This window comes from Melospiza melodia, chromosome 3 (genome assembly GCF_035770615.1).
Source record: "Melospiza melodia melodia isolate bMelMel2 chromosome 3, bMelMel2.pri, whole genome shotgun sequence".
Lineage (NCBI taxonomy): Eukaryota > Metazoa > Chordata > Aves > Passeriformes > Passerellidae > Melospiza > Melospiza melodia.
Window position 1 is genome coordinate 30,608,271 of NC_086196.1, and position 20,843 is coordinate 30,629,113.

The 20,843-nt window shown below is 42.8% G+C and overlaps 2 protein-coding genes across 10 annotated transcripts in view; one reads left to right on the forward strand and one right to left on the reverse strand.

Moving 5' to 3' along the window:
* The first annotated feature begins 1,055 nt into the window (after positions 1-1,055).
* On the forward strand, positions 1,056-11,981 carry RNF146 (ring finger protein 146). Of its 6 annotated transcripts, XM_063151131.1 has the most exons (4): positions 1,624-1,708; positions 2,304-2,424; positions 6,532-6,684; positions 10,210-11,981. In XM_063151131.1, exon 4 carries the CDS (start codon positions 10,211-10,213, stop codon positions 11,267-11,269), a length of 1,059 nt encoding a protein of 352 aa, XP_063007201.1. In that variant the 5' UTR covers positions 1,624-1,708; positions 2,304-2,424; positions 6,532-6,684; position 10,210; the 3' UTR covers positions 11,270-11,981. The 6 variants fall into 6 exon arrangements, with proteins under 6 accessions (XP_063007205.1, XP_063007202.1, XP_063007206.1 ...); XM_063151135.1 differs by lacking the exons at positions 1,624-1,708; positions 2,304-2,424 and adding an exon at positions 1,056-1,100; XM_063151132.1 differs by lacking the exons at positions 1,624-1,708; positions 2,304-2,424 and adding an exon at positions 1,218-1,298.
* A 4,571-nt stretch (positions 11,982-16,552) lies between these two features.
* Positions 16,553-20,843, reverse strand: part of ECHDC1 (ethylmalonyl-CoA decarboxylase 1) — a 40,021-nt gene continuing 35,730 nt past the window's right edge. For all 4 annotated transcript variants that reach the window (XM_063151137.1, XM_063151139.1, XM_063151140.1 and 1 more), the window contains one exon: positions 16,553-17,226. In XM_063151137.1, coding sequence (XP_063007207.1) covers positions 16,821-17,226 — 406 coding nt within the window. In that variant the 3' untranslated portion in view covers positions 16,553-16,820. The remainder of the gene's footprint in view (positions 17,227-20,843) is intronic.

Genomic DNA, 20,843 nt, shown 5'->3' on the forward strand with positions numbered 1-20,843 from the left:
AGAAGGGGAAAAAAATCTGCACAACAATTTCATTTGAAGAGTGGAATGGGAGTGAGAGCAGCAACTCTGCAGACCCCAAGACCAATGGAGGAGGATGAGGAGCTGCTCTAGGCACTGAACAGAGATCCCCCTGCAGCCCCTGGTGCAGACCGTGGTGAGGAGCTGTGTCCCTGCAGCCCAGGGAGGGCCATGGGGGAGCAGAGATCCACCCCAGCCCATGCAGGACCCCAGGGCAGAGCAGGTGGGTGCCCAAAGGAGGCTGTGACCTGTGGGGAGCCCGTGCTGGATCAGGCTCCTGTAAGGATCTGTGGCCCCATGGAGAGAGGAGCCCACACCAGAGCAGGGTTGCTGGCAGGACTTGTGACCCTGAGGGGGCACCCACTGGAGCAGGCTGTTCCTGAAGAACTGCATCCCAAAAAACCAAGAGTGGGAAGCCAAAAATCAGCTTGGAAAAAAGGAAGGCAAGGGTAGTGTTTTTAGATTTGGTTTTATGTCTCATGATCCTGCTCCGATTTGACTGGTATTAAATTCATTTTCCCACGTCAAGATTCCTTTGCCCATGACGGCAATTCGTGAGTGATCTCATCCTGTCCTGATCTCGACCCACGAGCCTCTCGTTGTACAGCCCCCTCCCCTGCCCAGCCGCGGAGGGCAGTGCCAGGGCGGCTTTAGAGGGCGCCTGGCGTCCAGCCACGGTCTGCCCGCCAGAAGGCGGCACGACTTGGGCAGGGGGGCCGGGAAAAGGACACCATGTATGGAGGCGGGGCCCTCCCGCCCGCCCGCCCGGCACCTTCCCCCACAGGGTACAGGCCGGGCCCTTCCACTTCCCCTCAGCGCGGGTGCGGCCCGAGCCGCGCGGGGCCGCCATGACACCGCCGTGGCACCGCCGCGGGCCGGGGCGCGGCCTCACGCGCCCGGCCCCGCCCCTGGCCCCGCCCCCGCCGCGGCGGCGTCACAGTGGCGCGTTCGGCCGCCCTGGCCCGCGCGTGACGTCGGCGCGTCCCGCGGTCCCGGCGGCGGGGCCGGAGGGAGCGGCAGGTGGCGGCGGGCGGAGCGCAGCGGGCCCGAGCGGAGCCGAGCGGCGCGGGCCGGCCCGGCGGGTGAGTCCCCGCGCCGCCGCGGGCGCGCCCGAGCTGGAGCGGTCGGGGGAAGGCGGTGGCGGCGGCGGAGGTCTCGGCCACCAAAGGCCGCTCCGACAGCGCCCCCTGCACGGCCGCCCGGGGCCGAGGCGGTGCTGCCTCCCCTCGCCCCTCCGCCGCCGGCCGAGCTGGAGCGGGCGCCGCGGCCTTCCCGTGCGGGTGAGTGCCCTGAACAAAAGGCCGGCTGAGCTGGGCTGAGCCGAGCGGAGCGAGGGGCGGCCGCCCGGCGGGCAGAGCCCTGCCCGGTATTGTTTTGGCGGCGGGGCGGGCGGGGGGTGTCGCCCGGCGCCGCCCCGCCCGCGGGGTCACGTGCCGGGTGTCGGGGCTGCGGAGCCCCGTCGGGAGCCCTTCCCAAGGCCCCGCTCCGAGAGGCTGGCGGGGAGAGCCGGGACCGCCGGCAGAGCCTCCCGGTCCCTCCTGCCGGCCAGGCCCCCTTCCGCGGAGCCGTGTACCCGCAGGAGGCGGCGCAGCCACGCCGGTGCGGAGCGAGGTGCGCGCAGAGTGCCTGACCGGGCCCGGGCTTAGGCTGGACTCGATGGCCGGAGGTCTCTTCCAACCGTATCGGTTCTGTGAGTCGGGGGTTTCGTTGTGCTGGGCAGTAAAATAGGTCAGGAGCATGAGGCGTGGCGGCGTCACGCGTGGCGCAGCGCTCCGGTGTGCGTGGCTTGGCCCCTCGGTGTCCCCGCTGTGCCCGGCCGGCCTCGGTCACTGCTGCCGCCGGCAGCGCGACGCGCAGCACCCGGACAGAAGTAGCTAAGGGTTCCTGATTGGAAGTGCTTTTGTTGCTTTGTGCTTGACCGCCTCGGCTCAAGTGTTTGCTTTGCATCCCTTCGGAATGTTGAAAGGGGACGTGAAATGTGAAAGCGGGTCCCGCTTTCGGCGCGGAACGTGTTGCCGCCACTGAAAAACATTAACTGAATACGAGGGTTTTGTACGAATAAGACGATCGGAATGGTGAAATAGTTAAGCTGAAACTGTGGGGGATTTTAATCTAAGTACAGCTTTTCAGTGATATGCCTGAGAAACGCTGTAGGGTTTGTCACCGGGGTATAATATGCAGTTATGTATTAGCAATTACAAGGAGGTGTAGGGAGCAGAGCTTTAAAACGTTTTGCCTCTGTCAGGTTTGTAATACTAAAAATCCGATCCTTCTTGCTTTGTTAGCTGCTGCCTCTGGACGGTGGGCTACTCAAAAATAGATTCTGAAGCATCTCTAGAAATGCGGTACCAAAAATTACAGCGTGAAATAGTATTGAAGACATGCTGAAATCTGAATCTTCATTTGGTAATTTTGAATAAATCTTAAATATTGAACCCTTTTGCAAGAACTTGGTTTATAGTCTTGTGTGTTTAATAGTGTAGTTTCTTTCCAAGTCTGATGAAGTGCCAGTTGTTTAAATTGCTATAATACAAAATCTGTGGTGAGTGGAAAAAAAAGTTTGTTCTTGTTTCCTTCAAAATATATTGCATCAATTTAGATGTAATTGAATTGTCATTTATTTAAAGAGATGGAACTGCAGTATTTTTATAGCCTATTGAGTAGTGAGCCCCTGGAAAAGTCTTCATATTGAAATTGATTTTTTTTTCCTCTCTTCTGTGCGTGTTAATCAAGTCTTTATACATACATGAAGAGATGCCCCTGTATTTATTTGATTTTCTGAAGCATTGGTAACTTAAGATGAACCGGTTTCTGCTGCATTTTTGCACGTTTTGCTTTTGAGTGAGAAATTAACATTTTTCTTAGTTAAATAGATTGAAACAGGATATATGCTCAAAATCCAAGGTCAGTGTTCCAATTGTAGCATAGGGAACAACCTCATTTTCAGTACATGTAGCATTTTAATACTGAAATGGCTGACTGTTCTGCACTTGACTATTCTTCTATGATTCAATTCCAAGTGTAGATATAAGTGTTGGGGTTTACTAATATGCAGTAGCCAGTGATAAGGAATGACAGGCAACCTGAAGCCTCATCACAACCAGCAATTTCTGAGAATATTATGAGTTTAAGAAACAGGTAGAAAAAAGTAGGCAAGCAGGGGAAACAGTGAAGTTATTTATCTGTTGTGCTATCCAGTACCAGGGACAGTTTTAAACATATCTGATGAGACTCAGTACCTTGAGCCGGTAGTGTATTGACACTAGCAGACCATCAGACAGGAGAGTGATTTTTCTTATTAGATAAAACAGCTGCCTTCTTTCTTCCCACACTGTCTGGCTCATGGTTACTTGTGGGGAAGGGCAAAATTCAGGGGATCATTTTCCCCTCCTACCCACCAAATGAGTTAAAAACTGGGGAGCTTGATGGAAAAAAAATCCAAGTGTTTAATTACAGAAGAGCATTTATTCTTGTCAAAGAACGCTGTTACTCTGCTGAGTTTTCAAGGGAGGAATTGATAAATTTGTGAGAGCTATTTTAAAATAATGTGTATGGAGTTGCAGTATTCCTAGATTTCTGATATTTGAAGTAAGACTCATTAATAGGCTGATGTTTGTTGAATTCACCAGTGTTGCACTTGTGTGTTTTTAGAAAGCTAAGATTTTACTTGCAGACAAAGCTTAAGACTATGGGTAACTCTTCATCAATATATAGGAGCTGGCTTCCTAAATATGTATGCTTCTGATTTTGGTTTCAGTGGGTTGGTTAGTTGTTAGTTGGGGTGAGGGTTTTTAATTGTTGATTTTTTTTTTCCCTAAAGGAATAAGGGTGGAAAAATTGTGCTGTTGCTGATAATTTACTGGGTCTCATAATTTAACAAGCACAGTTGGCTGAACTGACTAGAAATGGTTTCATTCTATCTTGACCTAGTAAAAGCTTAATATTGTTCTTAAGAGAGCCTGAAGTCATTTTGGGACATAGGTCTGGTAGGAAGTCAACCACTTCGAATTCTTAAAGCGTGGAAGAAGTGGACATGACTCCTCCCAGTAAGCATCCTGAGAGACTTTCAAGGGGACAAAGAGAACAGTTCCATGCGGGCTGAGCCTCGGTTTGGATGGGGATGGTCCTGACCAGTGACACTGTCCTTCTGTCCGTTGCATCTTTAAAGTTTCCAAATCAGTGTGTGGTAGGATGCAGGCGTTTAGGAAGGGATTGCTGCAGATAGCATAACTCCTCATGGTACAGGAAAAAGAGAAAATTAATGCTAAGTATAGAACACAGCCCTTGCCCAGGTGACTTTAAAGGAGGAGTCATCATCCAAAAAGGGGCGTGTGTGTAACCACAAGGGTTTGTCAGTCCATTTAGTAGAATTTTCAGTACTGGCTTATTAAATAAGTAGCAATGACATGAAATATAGAGGTTATTTGATGTCAGTGTGTGAACTAGTTCTTTTCAAGACCTTTGCTGCAGTTGGAAGGTTGCCTTATCACAATCCTGTAATTATGCCTTCCTTAGATTCTTCTAGGTATAATTACATATCTTGAATATGTGTATGCAATTTTTTTACTAAGAAATCTCTGAGAACTGACCCAGCCTTTTTCTGCCATCTCCACATAGCATTTGGCTTTATGATGTGCTACCTCTAGTAGTGCATTATGAGAGGGAGCAGATAAAAGGCTTCAGGTGATACCTATTGAAGTAACAGAAAGCCAGCTCCAAGATGAAGGACTGAATACCACACCCAGAGCATCAAGCTTGTTGCAGCTGTCTCTTTGATCATAGAAAATATAGTATCTTGTCTCAGTGGATTAGTAGAGCCACAATTCTAACACGATTGCTGCTCTTGGTTTCAGATTGATGTGTGAAGAAAGGAAATCTGCTAGAACTATGAGGGGAGAAAAGGTGTGGACGGGCTTGTTAATTTTTGCATTTTTCCTTTGGAGCTCATTCTAAAAATAGCTGTACAAAATGTTACATGGAGCTCAGCTATAAAGAAAATAACATATTTGAGTAATGCTTAATGCACTGAAGTCATCTGAAAACTGTGATATTAATGATAGATATTCGATCGTTTGATAAAGGGCTATAGCACAGAGCACTGTTGTGCTCCATCTTCTTTCAGGGACTTCTCACTTCCTGACTTTACTTGACTCTTACATGTCTGCTCTGCACTGTATTTATGCTGAAATGATTCTTTCCTTGAACAAATTGAAATCAAAGGTGACATTCTCAGGTCTACTTCAAATCATTCCTATATATAATGTTCTGCAGCAACTGGAAACTGTAGTTCAAGATGTTTGACAATCATCCAGAAAGCTACAGACCAAAAGGAAAAGGTGATTCCATAGCTCATCTGTCATTTTACAGAAGATTCGCTGAAGGTGGTTCTCTTAGGTCAAGACTTTCATGATTAGGTTGTGAGAATGCAAGAGTGATGGTCTTTCTTCCCCTTCTGATTGCAGTGATGGTCTCTCTTCCCCTTCTGCAGTTTGCAGATTCCTGCTGTAGGAACTTTTAAGGTATTTGTTAGGCACTTAGTGATTATTAGGTTTGTGTGAAGTGGTTGGTGGCATTCACCAAATATATGACTGACATCATCTGCTAGCCTGAAGAGGGGTATATTACCTGTGAGGTATGGAGGCTGAGTTGCATCCTTGTCCTCTTTTTTAGAAACTCTTTGCATTGTTGAACCTTGGAGCCCATCAGGACATTTTAAAGAAATAAGTAGAGGAAGGTCCTAATTAATTTTTGTTGTTTATTTACCTTGGCAGGTATCAAATATAGGTCATAGAGTTTGTTTATGTTCATAAGCTGGTATGAGGACATACAATTGTAGGTTTATAAAGAAGAAAGTGCTAAATGCTCTGAGGTTCATTCATTAATGATGCAATGATCTCTGTAAAAGAGGATGAGGATTTAAAGCTCTGAGCCTTGAAATATGAAGAGGCAAATTTCTGATTAAAATATGGGGGAGAATTGGGGGAAATCAGCTGTTTGTGCACACTGCTTTTCCTTAAGCATCTGATACTAGTCTGTGTCAGGATAACACACAGAGCTAGATGGTCCTTTGGGATGGTATCAAACAGATAGTTTTATAAAAAGCTTTAGGACGCCATTGTGACTTTCTAAATTTCCTAAATAGAAGGGATCATTTATTAGAGGTTAAATTTGCATAAATGTAACGTGCTCCAAACTTTGATCTTTTACTCCTTTTGTGAGGTCACTGTTTGGAAATGAGCAATTAACTTACTATAGTAAAAAATAATTTCCTTTTATAGTGCTTAAAAAAAAGATGATTTTTTTGAGACAGACATCAAAATAAAAACTGTAGATCAAAATTGATGGCTACAAAAACTTAAACAGAAGTCCAGTGATAATTTTATTGAAAATAACATACATCAAGTAAATAAAAGCATTGTAATTTCCTTTTTGTAACAGAACCGTGGCATTGTACTTGGCTTGCTCGTACCTCTGGACAGCATTGTAATGGTGCTGTTATTTGCTTTCTGTTAGTTTGCAGGGAAGCTGAAACGCTGTAGTGTACCACTGAGCAGGACAAGTCAGGAATGAGCCAGCCTTGGGAAGGAGCACCTGCCATCCTAGCTGGAGACGTCTGAAGAGAGGACATTTCAGTCTTCATGCTTCAGTAGAAATTACTAAGAAAAAGTAAGCTGTTGCTTTGTTAATGAACTTAAACATGTCAGCTCCTTGATGGACTGCTTAGTTGGAGTTATAATTGGACCTGGAATTTGAAGTGGTTTTGTGGGAATTTACATTTTCTTCCATTAGAGTCTAAGAAGGCCTGGGGTCTTTTCATGTAATTGTTACACCTCTTCCATACTTCATGTATTGATGAAGGACCCATAGCTTAGAAATTACCTGTATTATTTAATATTGCCAATAAAAAACACAAGACGTGGGATCTTGTAAGATTTTGGCCTAATTCCATACTGTTTCCGTCAGTTTTAGGCTGTACTTGTTAAAATGCAGAGTGCAGGTTCTTTTTGGTCCCTTATTTATACCTGAATTGAGGATCTAAATACTTAAAATAAAATTATTTTTAGAATTATTCCTTGTGTTTAGTTAATTCTTAGTCAAGTAGTCAGTAATCAAGAATATGATTTTCTACGATGCCAGGAGGGTTTTAAAGGGAACCCAGTCCCCCCAAAAATAGAGCTTTCTTATTTGATAACAGTTCTGATATAAAGCCTGTTTTGATTGAACCTTGTTACAAAATATTACTTTTAATTTCAGGAAAAACACTGTGTGGTCAGTTTTGTTTAGTTCTTAGTACCATGAAGTTGCAGTGGAAGTGCTTCCACAGCCATAACATAGCAGAATAGCAGTCCAAGATGTTTGTCCTCGGTTCTGAAGGATTACCTCTTCAGTAAAAACCTACATGTACGTCCCTTACCAGCTTGTAAACAAACCCCATGACCTAGATTTGGTATTAAGAAGGTAAATTAAAAAAAAATAGCATCATGCTTTAAAAACAAAAAGTGAGACAGAATCCATGTAGTTGATATAAATCTTCAAGTGCATAATTGTCCTGCATTCTGAGCACATGCAACTGCAGTTGTGCTTATCGTATCAGAGTTTTATGTTCCTGCAGAGCACTTTTAGAGATAAGGGTTTGCTCCTCCCGCTCTATTCATTTTATACATAACATTTTCCTTAGAGTCATTAAAAATCAAATAAGAATTTCGAGAAAAAGCATTTACTCATTTTCATATCCTGCATTATTATCTTGATCTAGTAAGGGACCCCAAAGATCCCTCAAATTAATGGGTGACCTATTGAGCACAGTTCAAATGTTAGCATTTTTTGCTTTCAGTAAACAGGTGAGAACTTTTAATCCTTCTTTTAGTTTACCTCAGGGTAAACTCTTTAGTTTAGCTCATGGTATCACAATTTGGTTTGTCATAGTGCATTGCCTTTTGATCCCTTTATTGAATTTTAATCACCTCCAAAATCTTAATTACGTAGGTGACTTGTGTAGAAGTTACTTACCTACAGGTTGTTTTAATCTTTTCTTTCACTCTGAAAAGATAATTTTATAAAGCATATTCAGGGAGAAGCATCCTTTTGTAAAACTGTAGCATGGAAGTCAAAAGCTCTGCTGCTGTGCTTTTTTGCATTGTACTATCTCATTGTGGGGGCACTTGACAATTAAGATCCTTTCCCTCAGCCATGGTTAGCAAAAATCAATCAATAAATGGATTTCTCTTTCAGCTCTTCTGTTGTGAAATGATGGTTGGGTTGTGTTTGTGGTAGTCTGAAATCTCAACAGACTTTGTTCTCCCTTTTTCTAATAAGTTTCTTTGTGTAAACCCCAACATTTGCTATAAAAATCTGTTGTAAAATACATCTTCAGAAGTGTGCGTCTTCCAAAAAGCAACTTATTCACAACATTGTTAGAGTAGATCTCACAGATGTGTGCTGTGCAGTAAAATCACAGTTGCCAGCTGGAAGGTAATGCTGTGTGTGTATCTGGCATGCTGATTTAAGAACTGTTATGCAGATTGGTCATTAATCTCAGAAAAAGAAATTCAGATATGAAACTGAAATGTAGATGGATACAGTTTTGTGCTGCTTCAGGAAAAAGTATTTGAGCTGTAGAGCTTTTAAAATAATTATTTGATAAAAAAAGGATTAAAGAGGCACTGGTCTTTGAAGAGGAAATTTTAGTGATAGAAGGAAACAGCATACAGAAAAATGTTTTAAGTAAATAGCACACGATACATTATTGTAAAGATAAATATAGATACTGAGGCATAGGTTTTTGTTTAATCCCAGCATATATCAGTGGAACCTTTTACAGTAATACTAGGCATTTTCTCTTGAGGTTACACATTTTGTTAGAAATGTGTATAACATTAGAACAGGCTGTCCAGGGAGCCTGTGGTATTTCCATCCTTGCAGATTTCAAAAAAACCCAGCTAGACAAAGCCATAGCTGGTCTCATGTAGCATTGCTGTTGGTGCCATGTGGAGCAGGAGACTGGACTAGGTGACTCTGAAGGTCCCTTCTGGCCCACATGCTTGTGGTAGTTTTGCATGAACTATTCCTAGCTGGCTGCCTGTACAACAAAGACTACTTCCACTGAAAGGCTGTTTTGTTGAATATCAGTCTTGAAGTTTCTTGGGGATTTTAAATTAAAAAAGGCACCTTTTTAGGCCCCATTCACCAAAGCCTATTCTCCTCCCTCATTTGGTATCTGGTATTTGGTTTTGATTGTTAATAAATAAAAGAAAAATTACCATGAAACAGACCGTGAAAGATTGCCATGGCAAAAATGTAGTTGAGAAGGCATTTGCATATTTAGGCTAGAATTTTTCAACTGCTTAAATCCTACACAATGCCAAAGTGATGCAGTTTTGCATTCCCCATTCTCTTACAGTTACAAAATCATCTTTAATAACAGAAATAAGATATGGCCAGAAAAAGTAAAGGCAATTACTTCACAAGCCAGTCAGATCAGAGCTGTGTGTCTTCTACAATACACTGCTGCTTCTGCTGGTCTGCAGTGATTCCTTTCGAGAGGTACTCGTATCTCAGGGAGTTCACTTGATGTTTAAGGAAAAGGAGTCCAGGGTATCTTCTGAAAAGGTCACCTCAGTTTTCAGATCTGGTTCTTTTTGCATCCCTGTGGTTGCTCTGAATTCAGTTTGAGGGTAGTGTACCATGGTGGAAGGGAACTGAGAAACAGAGTGGGAGAACTCTTCAGCTGGATGCTGCTGTCAGGCTTATTTTCTGTTGTGTAAACCTAGTCTGAGATACTGTTCAGGGAGTCCCTTAATCAAACAGATGATCACCTATAGTCTGAAGAGAGATCGTTTAAGTTCAATTTGCAGCTATGTCACCTCTTGAGGAAAGAACCAAAATTTCTTTAAGGAGGTACCAAAGTAACTGGTTGACTGAAGGTCCATTCAACTCTACTTCAGGGAGTGAACAGAGGGAATTCCAAAGTTTGTTTTCTGACCTGGTATGTTAACATGCTGCAAATTAAACAGATAAAAGATTGGTGATCAGCAAAAGAAATCTCAGTGTAGTCCATCATCTCAGGAAACAGTAACTTGTTTAATTTGAAGTAAACATCTCATTGTGTGGATTGTTGAGGTGAAATGTGATGCAAGGTGCTAGTTTAAGTTGCCAGAATAAACTGATTTAAATTTCTTTGATCCTCTGCAGGATGGCTGGCTGTGGCGAAATAGATCATTCGATCAACATGCTTCCCACAAACAGGAAGACAAATGAGTCATGTACCAATGCAGCACCTTCCCTGCAAGTCCCTGAATGTGCTATCTGTCTGCAAACGTGTGTCCATCCAGTAAGTCTGCCCTGTAAACATGTTTTCTGCTATCTGTGTGTTAAGGGCGCTTCTTGGCTTGGGAAACGATGTGCACTCTGCCGGCAGGAGATTCCTGAGGATTTCCTTGACAAGCCAACCTTATTGTCACCTGAAGAACTCAAAGCAGCAAGCAGAGGCAATGGAGAATATGCTTGGTACTATGAAGGTAGAAATGGCTGGTGGCAGTACGATGAACGTACCAGCAGAGAGCTGGAAGATGCCTTTTCCAAGGGTAAAAAGAGCACTGAAATGCTAATTGCTGGTTTTTTATACGTGGCCGACCTTGAGAATATGGTTCAGTATAGGAGAAATGAGCATGGACGCCGCAGAAAAATAAAACGGGACATAATAGATATACCAAAGAAGGGAGTGGCTGGGCTGAGGCTGGACTGTGACACCAACACTGTCAACCTGGCACGAGAGAGCTCCGCTGACGGTGCGGACAGCACACTGACTCCAGGGGCTGCAGCTGTGCAGCCTCTAGCAGCCATTTCTGTGAGGCCCCTACCTGCACTGGATGGCCAGCTCGTGAGCCCTTCGACGCCGTCACCTGATGCAAGCAATTCTCTAGAGAACTCTTTTGCCCAGTTGCAAATAAATGGAGACAGTATGGCTGAAAGGAGTCACAGGGGAGAGGGAGAAGAAGACCACGAATCATCATCTTCTGGTAGGGTGCCAGCCCCTGACACCTCTGTGGAGGAGACCGAATCGGATGCCAGCAGCGACAGCGAGGATGTGTCTGCCCACCTTCAGCAACACCTGTCCTCTGGTCAGCAGAGACACTTGAGTGCTGCTGCAAGCCAGGCAGGAGCAGATAGACCAGGGGCAGGGGGTGGGGTGGCAAACACAAGTGTAAGATCTAGAAGGCCAGATGGACAGTGCACAGTCACTGAAGTTTAAATCTAGAGCCATGCGAAAAAAAATACTCAGTTGTAATTTTCTGTAAATTTTCTGTCCACATTGGCATTGCACTCAAACCTAGCAGCGTGTTTGGTGGGAGGGTGGGGTGAAGGGGAGAAAACAGATTTGGCCTGTTTTAACTTAAGTCTCTTAACATGTCTCAGCTGGAAGACTCTTAACTCTGGGAAACTGGGTTGTCCTGTTAAGGTTTGAAAGCTGTTTAGCAATGCCCAGTTTTCTTGAAAATGTCTTGTGTTTATTTTGTAGCATTTTCCCCTTGAAGATACTCTATCCCTTTTTGGCCAATGTATATCTACTGTACAACTTGAATTGTCTCCATTATCTGACTGTTGCATTAAGTGTCTTACTACTTTCTGCATGGATTGATGTATGAAAAGAACACTAAAGCTGTGTGGAATCAGGCAAGGTGTTGGGTGTGAGCAGGATGCTTAATTTAACGTGAGAAAATAGATGTGAGTTTGGAGTTAAAATGTGTTTTTACTAGACAAGAGCAATCATTTACCTTCTTTCAATGGAAATGTAAAAATGCTGTTAACTTGTGTTGGAAATCCTTACCTTTACACTCTCCATGGCTTTTTCACTGGCTTTGCCATCTAGTCCTTGTAGTTTTGTTTATTGAGATCTTTCTTGATCTGTCTTGTTTTTGTTACAGAATTTATAATTTAATAAAACTACATTTTATCAGTAACAATCTCAGATACGTTTCCAGTTTAATTGAACTTGACTGAAGGAATTTCAAAGAAAATGATCATAAAGCAGCTTCCCATGTTTACCACAAGGGAGGACTAGTTCTGAGTGGCATCCTTGACTGGCTGTCTCTCAAACACATCGGCTGTAGGCGTCTCATCTTTTACTGAACAATCTTGAGTTGCAAGCTTAATACTCACACAGACATCTGAAGAGCTGATTAACTCACTTCACTGTTGATGGCAGGCAGAATTACCACACACAAGCCTTATTTTAACAGCAGAAATGTTGATAAAAGAGGGTAAGTTATCAAAGTTGACCCTATAACAAAGGACATGGATATTACAGCTGTTCTTCTGTTCATACAAAAACAGCATGGCAGCAGCACAGGAATTGTAGTTTTGTGCTTGTATTAGCAGTGTAGCATTTCAACAGACTTCTGAATGTTAGAAGCCAAATCTTGAGAAACACAGCTTGTCTTTTATCTCTCTGTTCTTAAACAGTTTTTTTAACATTTTTTTCAAACTGAGAAACAGCATTAGTTGATTCTGGACTTTATTTTAAAATAAAGCTAATTAAACTCCAATTCTTAGTATCTGTATCTCGGAATAGAAAGGAACAGTAGCTGATACATAGGTACTACTGATCTTAAGACAGAAGTTGCTTTAAGGAAACAACTGTTTGAAGGGAATTAAAAGGCTGACTTTTAAAAATGGTAGACTTAAACATCTGTAACGTTCTTCTTAGTGTAATGATGTATGATGTGTCTGATCTTGGACAAAGTTGTGCCCCTCCTCTGCTGCCTACAGGTGAGATCAGTGGGTCACAAAATGGCAGGTGAGACTAGGATGGAATAAGGAAGATTTCCTCCATTCTCAGTTAGGAATAAATGCTCTTGATCACAGATTTTCACTATAATCTTCCAGTCCCATAAGGAAATATGCCAATTACATGGACTTCAAGAAAGAAACTGGATGGAATGCTTTTATCGCTGTTAGTTGCTAGCTGTCTTATTTCTCTGATTTGAGTTAGTATGCAGTGGCTCTAACCAAAGTATGACTTTGTACTACAAAAGCCTTCATGAAGAACACTTCAGCTATGTGCACATGCTTCATGTGAGAGTATGGGTTGAAAAAAGCAAGAAAGAAAATAGAGGAACAGGACTCACTATATGCTTTAGGATTTACAGCCCAAACAGTCTACAAATTATTCTATCAGTGATTATCCTTGGGGTTTTTGACCCAAGTAAAGAGTTCAGCCTCACACCCATGATACTGCTTTTGGCTCCTGCTGGCTGACTGCAGCTGTGAAACACTAAAATTAGTTAAAGTAAGGCTGGTAAGACCTTAATAGCCAGACATCAGAGTAGCAAATGCACTCCCCAGATCAAGCTAGGGAAAAGTAGCAACTGATAATTCCCATCTTATAGTTAAACCATTACTTTCAGTAGGAAATGTGTTCTCTGTCCATTTTAGCAAAGCCACAGCCACACTGCATTATGTGGTTGACTGTAATTCCATGCACTAAATGATATTCAAGTTGTGCAGCATAGCCAGAGAAATGCATAGTGGAGCAGAAGGGAAAATGAGAAAGGAAATTTAAATACTATAAAATCTACAGCATTTCATCATTTCCAGAACAGATAACCACAGATACAGGAATCCTATTTCATGGCTAAAAAAAATACAAATCAGATAGAGACCCAAGCATTCTGCAAGAACACCTTGCTTATCTAGACTGACCATCGGGTAAATATATTTTTATCAGCAGCAAATAAGATAGAAATATGTGTATTGCAAAAAGTGATCTCCAGTATCCAGCCTTTACAGGCTTGGTACAGAATCCACACTCCCATTAAACCCTTGGGTTGGCCCAGTACACAGAAGAAAAACAAGACAGACATTTCACAATGTAATAGGAAACTTAGTTTGCTGAGGAGGAAGTTGGCAAACTGGCCCCTAGGAAATACAAAAGCTGGCATGCTATTTAATTAGGGGACTGGGACTATCAATTTTGATGTTTCTAATTTATTTTGCGCATTTAGTGCTTGTTTTTAAACCATTTCAAAAGGGAGAAACACCCCTGAGATGAAGCTTGACATCTTTAACAGTTGTAAAGAAAATACAAACATTTAAAAACTGCTGGTTAAAGATATTTGCCACTTTAAGATGATAAGAAAGTATTCTGTGAAATAACGCATTTAGGTTTCAAATGGGTAAAATGGGATTCCATTTCATCTCAGTCTGGAACTTTCATCCTAGCACTTATGGTAATATAGCTGGGCTGGTTTTTGTATGAAGGGCTCTACTTTTATAGTAAGAGAATATGGTATAAGACTACCCACAAAATCCTTGATCACAGCCTGTAATGTTCTTCAGAATGTCCTGTACCTATGCTTGGTATATTTATGACACCAGCAATATGGGTTTCCATAACCCTCTCTGGAACAGTTCTGAATGTGTCTTGGTGTGTAATAGTTAGTTATTTGTCCTGTTTTCTTAGAAGCAAACATTGGCCTTTGATACAAATCAGAGAGGGTGGCTGGGGAAATACATTTGCTGAAATGAGAATTGAGCTCATTGTCTATAAATCAAAATGGAAAGAGATCCCCCAGAGGTGTACTTACCATTCACTAACTGCCAGCACAGATCTGGTTCAAAATGTGAAAGAAACCAGATTCTGCCTTTGTCCTACAATTTCTTCCCTCTCAAATTTCTATAACCCGGTACACAGAATACACTTAGGAGCCTAATATGCCAGAGAAAAAAAAGATTCAAAGGTCTTACTCAGGTTCTAAGTAATTTTCACATCAATTTTAAAAACAATAACAGTATTAGTAATGGCACATTTGTTCTCGCTAAAAGCAAAGACATAATCAGTTGCCCTTTAAAACTTTTTTTTTGACTCACAACAGCATTATGTGCTATTGCTTCAAAAAGTATGGACTGGAGTGTGCCTTGAAGGTTCAGTGATGCTGCTGTCTGGAATCCCTCATGAGTCCTGAGAAACTTCATGAAAAGCAGAACAGCTTCACTACTTAACAGTCAAGTGCTGCCTGATTATATTAAAGCATTTGCTCTTCTGAGGTAATAGTTTTGAAGTTCTTTAGGGCATGGGAGAGAATCCAGCTACAGAGAAGTAACCACTGGGCTACTGGATAAAAAGGAGCCAGGAGGAGAAAGGCACAAACTAAAACACTACTCTATTCCCCATGTTCTCATTCCTGTGTCTTCTCTAACCTGAAAGAAAAATTTGAACTTTATTTTTGGGGAAGAGAGATTTTAAATCTTCGTCCATTAGCGCTCCAGATACTAAGGCAAAGATGCAGGATCAACAGGGGGGAGGTAAGTTCCATATCCTCTCTGAGATGCTAACTCAAAACACATCCCTTTCCTCAGCATTTCTCTTGGTTGCTTCATGCTATATTCATTGCTTTGAGAAGCACACAGTAAAACATCCCCAGCAGATCACAGAATCTGCTCGAAACTTACAGAATCTTAACAGGCAATCCAACCCGAATTCCCAACACTGATTTGTCCCCAAGTCCTCAAACATATGCAGTTACCTCACTGTCTAAAACTCAGGACTCCTGCCACACTAGAAATCATAACATGGATTTCCATCCAAGATACTGCCTTATTTTCTTAAGGGAGCTCGTTCCATGATCTTGAGCTAGTTATGTCTGGTCAGAGCAAGAAGGCATGTCAGTGGCACAAAGCCCAGAGCTTCCTTCTCTACATGCTTCCACAGAGCACTCAGGTCCTTGGCTCAGATCTCAGTCCCTGCTGGATTTAGAGACAAGTGCATCCTAACCAACAGTACAGGAAACTCTCAGTCACAGATATGTCTGTATGGTTTTGCTCTTACAGATGTTATTTTTAAAGCAGGCACTCTGTCAGTTTCTAATTTCTAAAGGGAAAACTTTCCCCACTGAGTTATCCAATTACTTGTATAGTCACTGGCATGAAGGAGAGACTGAGTTCCAAACCTTCTAGTAAGCCCAAATATACCCTACCAGTAAAAATGCATTGAAGAAAGACAGACATATCCACTCACATCTTACCAGAATGCTGAAGTCACCTAAGGACAAACCTTTTTGGGACATGATACATCATTGCCTTCCAAGATTTCAGCCAGATTCTGTGTAAAGAACCAGGCCAGCAGCTTTGCACAGGTACAAGATATGGGAATGTGCAGATGCATGTGTGGGTAGTTGATTCCTTGAGCAGCGAGAAGACACCAAAATACATTTTAAAGCCTGAATCAGTGATAGCGAATGATTGCTAAAATTTTCTCAGTAACTCAAAGCTTCTCCTGTAAAAGCACCATTAAAATTGAAGGATACTTTCTCAGCAATTGCACAAAGAACTAACTAGAATGAAAAAATAAAAGCTATCCTTCCACTAGTAATCATCTTTTCCAACCTGCTTAAAGACATTGGTTGGGGAACTCATATTTTGCAGCTTTAGATGCACCTGTTCTGCAAATGAATAAACCTCATATCTTTGAAGTAATTAATCTCCATACTAGTTAAAAACCAAAACAAAACACCAAATAAAATAATCTTCAGCCTCATTCCAAATGAATTATAGTTCTATTTTCAGCACAGTATTTACCTTTACATAGTAATTTCACTAATCTCGATTCAGTGGGTGATTAGGACAGCAGAGAATCTGCCCGGGATTTCTCTGTGGTTGCACACCAAATATGCCTGCCTGACCTAAATGGCAGGAATGTTAATGCCATTTTAAATAGACAAGTCCTTAAATGATTCAGCTTAACGGCTGCTTTACTGAAAGCTTTGTTTGCAAAAAAGTCAAGCCCATTTCTTATGCATAAACCATCATTTATGTTTTGGTCTTCTCACCAATGCTTCCAAGTTGGCAGGCCCACCCCATACAGTTCCAAAAATGTCCTTCTCTGTCCTTAGGGCGTCTTCCAGTGGGAGCTCTCTTGCTGCTGTCACGACCTTTTTCACGGCCCGAACGACGGCGGCCGGACCGTCCGTGTACTGACTGAGCCAGGCGCGGGCCTCTGCCAGCGCGGCGGCTTCATCGGCGGCGGGCAGCGTGAGCTCGGCGAGCCCCAGCCCCAGCGCTCTCTCGGGGCCCACCCGCTCAGCCCCGGCCAGCAGCCGCAGCGCTGCCCCGCTGCCCACGAGCCGCGCCAGCCGCGCACCGCCCCCCCAGCCCGGCACCAGCCCCATGCGCTTGTGCACAAACCGAATCTCACTGCCAGGCGTCATCAACCTGTCAAGGAAGAACACAGAGAGGTCAGTCCATGCATGCACTGCCTTTTGCTTTCAGCTCGATAGCCCCTAATTTTCTATCTTCTCCTCCCCTCTGCTTCCAGAGGTGGATACAACTTGACAGAGTGCTCATTACAGCCGGAGCTGGAGTATCTCAATTTTTACATCACATGGTGTCCTAACTGCAGCTTTTGGCTCTTCTCAAAATTAGACACAGATGCTGCTACAAGTAAAGATTCTTAGTGTCCATACTGATACATCTAGTCAGTTCTAAAAAGTGTTGAAAACAGAGCTGCAGAGGACATGTTACATTTATTCAAAGTGCCACATGGCCTTGCTAATTCATCCATAAACCAAGCGGGTACTGGTAAAACCCAAGCAAACTAACGTACAAAACATTTCTCAAGTGGATAGATGTGGTCTTAGTGCTGATCTGAACTGGGGAGGTTCTCTCAGCACCATGGTGATTAAAGCATGGGTGGGGCTTTTTGGTTCTGTATTTTAGAGATCCATGTGAGTTCGATTTCTAATTGCTCATTCATTACAGAAAGGGAAATCAGGATGGATGCTCAACTTGCGTCTCACAATGCACAATAGAATGGCTTTCTATTTATGTCTGCAGTGTATAATAGAATTGCTCCCCTCTACAAGGTAAGTAATATTCTTCCTTCCAAAGATGTCACATCTTTCTTTTCTATGCTTCTTTTCTACAGCTTCTCACCTCCTTTACTTAAGAACTCATCCTAGGGCTCATTAAGCTATCTCCCTGGAGGAGCTCTGCTGCAGCAGATTGTTCTGTCTTCACACAGTGGTCACACTGACACACGTTAGGTTAATGGAAAAAACCTCTAGAAATAGAAACACATAGAAAAGATGTACAGAAACAGACCAGTGCTTGCTCTTTCTCAAAAAGATGTTCAGCAGTGTGGTTGCTTGCTGCAGATTGTAAGGCAAAGGATGGGAATTACATTTGTGAAGTAGATTAGCTTCTACTTCAAGCACTAATTGGCTTTTTGAAGACAAATCTTGTAATACTGATGTCTACACACAAGTCTGTTTCCCAACCATGCAGTTTTTGATAGTGAAAATACCAAGGTGCGCAGCTTTGAAAGGGGAAAGAAAAGGAAAATGCAATTACTTCTAGGAACTCACTGTTCTCACATCTGCTTAGTTATTGTTAATTGTACGTTTGCTTGGTTGCCTCATTGTTAACCAGAGCACCATCAGCATTCATGCCACACTGTACAGCATCAGAACTGAAGAGCTTACGCTTTATCCCAGATCCAGCACAATGCACAAAAGCAACAGCTGACGGGCCAGATTGCATGAAAGCCTTTTTGTAGAGATAGCAGGGGAAGGTTGTGTGACAAAAGGAAGAAAGCAAAGTATTGCAGGGGAGGAAAGGCTTTAAGCTAACATTATCAAGTGCTTCCAGACCCAGCAAATCCCAGGGAGCTCAGGTCTCTTCTCTCAAAAGAATGATTTTGCAAGTATTCCAGAACTCCTTTACTGGCTCAGCTTACTCTGCAATTTGCTCACACCCAGTGTCCCACTGGAAAAGCACTAATGAAAGCATTATTAAGAGTTTAATTCTAGCTGTGCTGAGCAATGTCAGGCACTAGAAAAGAAAGGGTCATAGGCAGGTGGGCATCTGATGCTAGACAACCTGTAGGACAGCCACCACAGGTCAGGGAGGCCAAGTTGCACTTGTACATTGAATCTGAGATTGCTTCAGACAACCTTTAGTATGTGGGAAGGGCTCTGTTTCCCTGCAGAGTCTTCACCCCCCTCAGAGAAAACTGAACCAAACACAACGAAAGTAAAATAAACCACTGACAGCTTAATTCACAGGGAGACTGAGGCTGCAGCTTCCAGAACCTCACTGGGATTCACCTCTTCCCACAAGGCTCCTTTGAACAAGCTCCACAGAAAATACTGAGATAAGTGGTAGTCAGTGGAAGGTGTAACTGCAGTATTGGACTTCCTTCAGGCTTATGAAAGGTATTTTTGTTTTTTCAGACTTTTCAACTATGAATCCTCTCCTGAAGTCACACCACTACAGAAACCACCCATCATACTCTCTGTTAGATTTATCACTCACTTGCCGTCCTCAGGAAGCAATGGAGACCTGAGCTCATGTCTGAAGAGGAGGAAGCAGCTGCCAAGCCAGCCTGTGATCAGCCTCTGAACACCACCAGCTGCAGCCTCGCATACATATTTCCCCTTTTATTGTATGAAAGGAATTGAGTGTACCTTCTGAGACATGACAGATCTGATCTCCCATTAAAAGAATTTATGTAAGAAAAGCACATCAAGCATTACTTAACATAAAGAGGCAGACAGGAAAAAGCTGGAAAGACCAAAGCACTATTGCTGAGCTGTTTTTACCTTATTCAACTAGTACTGGCCCTGCCTGCGACAGAGTAGTAGATGAATACAAAATTAACCCTGATTTCAACACTATGCCTGGTTTTGTCTTTCATATTGAAGGAATTAAAATCTGGGTTCCCTGTATCACAGGGGAAGGTCACATTGCTAAACTCCTACACATATGCCTTCCCTGCCCTAATAAAGAAAATCTGTTGCATGACAGTACTGAAAAAAATATTTATTCAATGTAATTAATGTACAAAGTGGCAGAAGACCTTACAGTAAGCAGGGGAACATCCTTCAGAAATGTGAAGGGTAGGAAAATCTTCACAATTTAAATTGGAAATAAGAGGTTAAGGTAATACAACCCCCAAAGTGCAGCTGAAATCTTCTTTGAGAACCTTTTATTTCCATGTTACAAACCCTACAAGCCCCCTAGGAAGAAAGTACAGTCACCATGGGCCACATCCAATTTTGTGTTAGTCATCTAAAGCAAACGAGCTTGTTGCTGCTGTACATTTTAAAATGTTCTCAGCTGCACTAAATGCTACAAATCCTCCCCCTTTGATCTGAGGATTCCTCCATTCTGTGACATTTCATCGCACCCACAAACAACTGACTGTCACATCGCATCTCATCACATCACTGGCAATGCACGTGAGAAGAAACCTTGTCATTAACATTGCAGCCAAATAAATCCCACCCTTATAAAGGTGCACTTGCTCCTCAAAGGCAGCACTTGCTGTGAGCTAACAGCTATGCTGTGCTTTGCTGAAGTATTTCCCAGCTACTTGAAGCCAGAGCATATACAATAAAAGCTGAAAATGCAAGCAAAAATATACTTTCTCAATTTTTCATACCTGCTTATTATAAATAGTAATGTTACTGAGCTGTTCCAATGGGTATAATCAGTTCCTTGGCATAACTAAGATTATATTAAGATCTGTGCTGGCCCTTACCTCATCATTTCCTGGACTTCAAGGTTTGAGTTATATTCAGCATTTTGACAAGGCAAAGGTATTAGTCAAGTTTACTAGGGAGGGACAGATACCACCCTCTATTTTATGCTTTTTAAAAGCTCCTACATCTATGCTTTTGAAAGCCACTATAGGGAAAAAAGACACCTAAAACATTATATGTGTTGCCAGCAACCTGAATTTTGCTCCCATTCCCTGCTTGACTCCCAGTGTCACATAAGGACACAGCTCCTGACTTCCCATCCTCCCCTTTTAGCTGGCGTGGACTGGC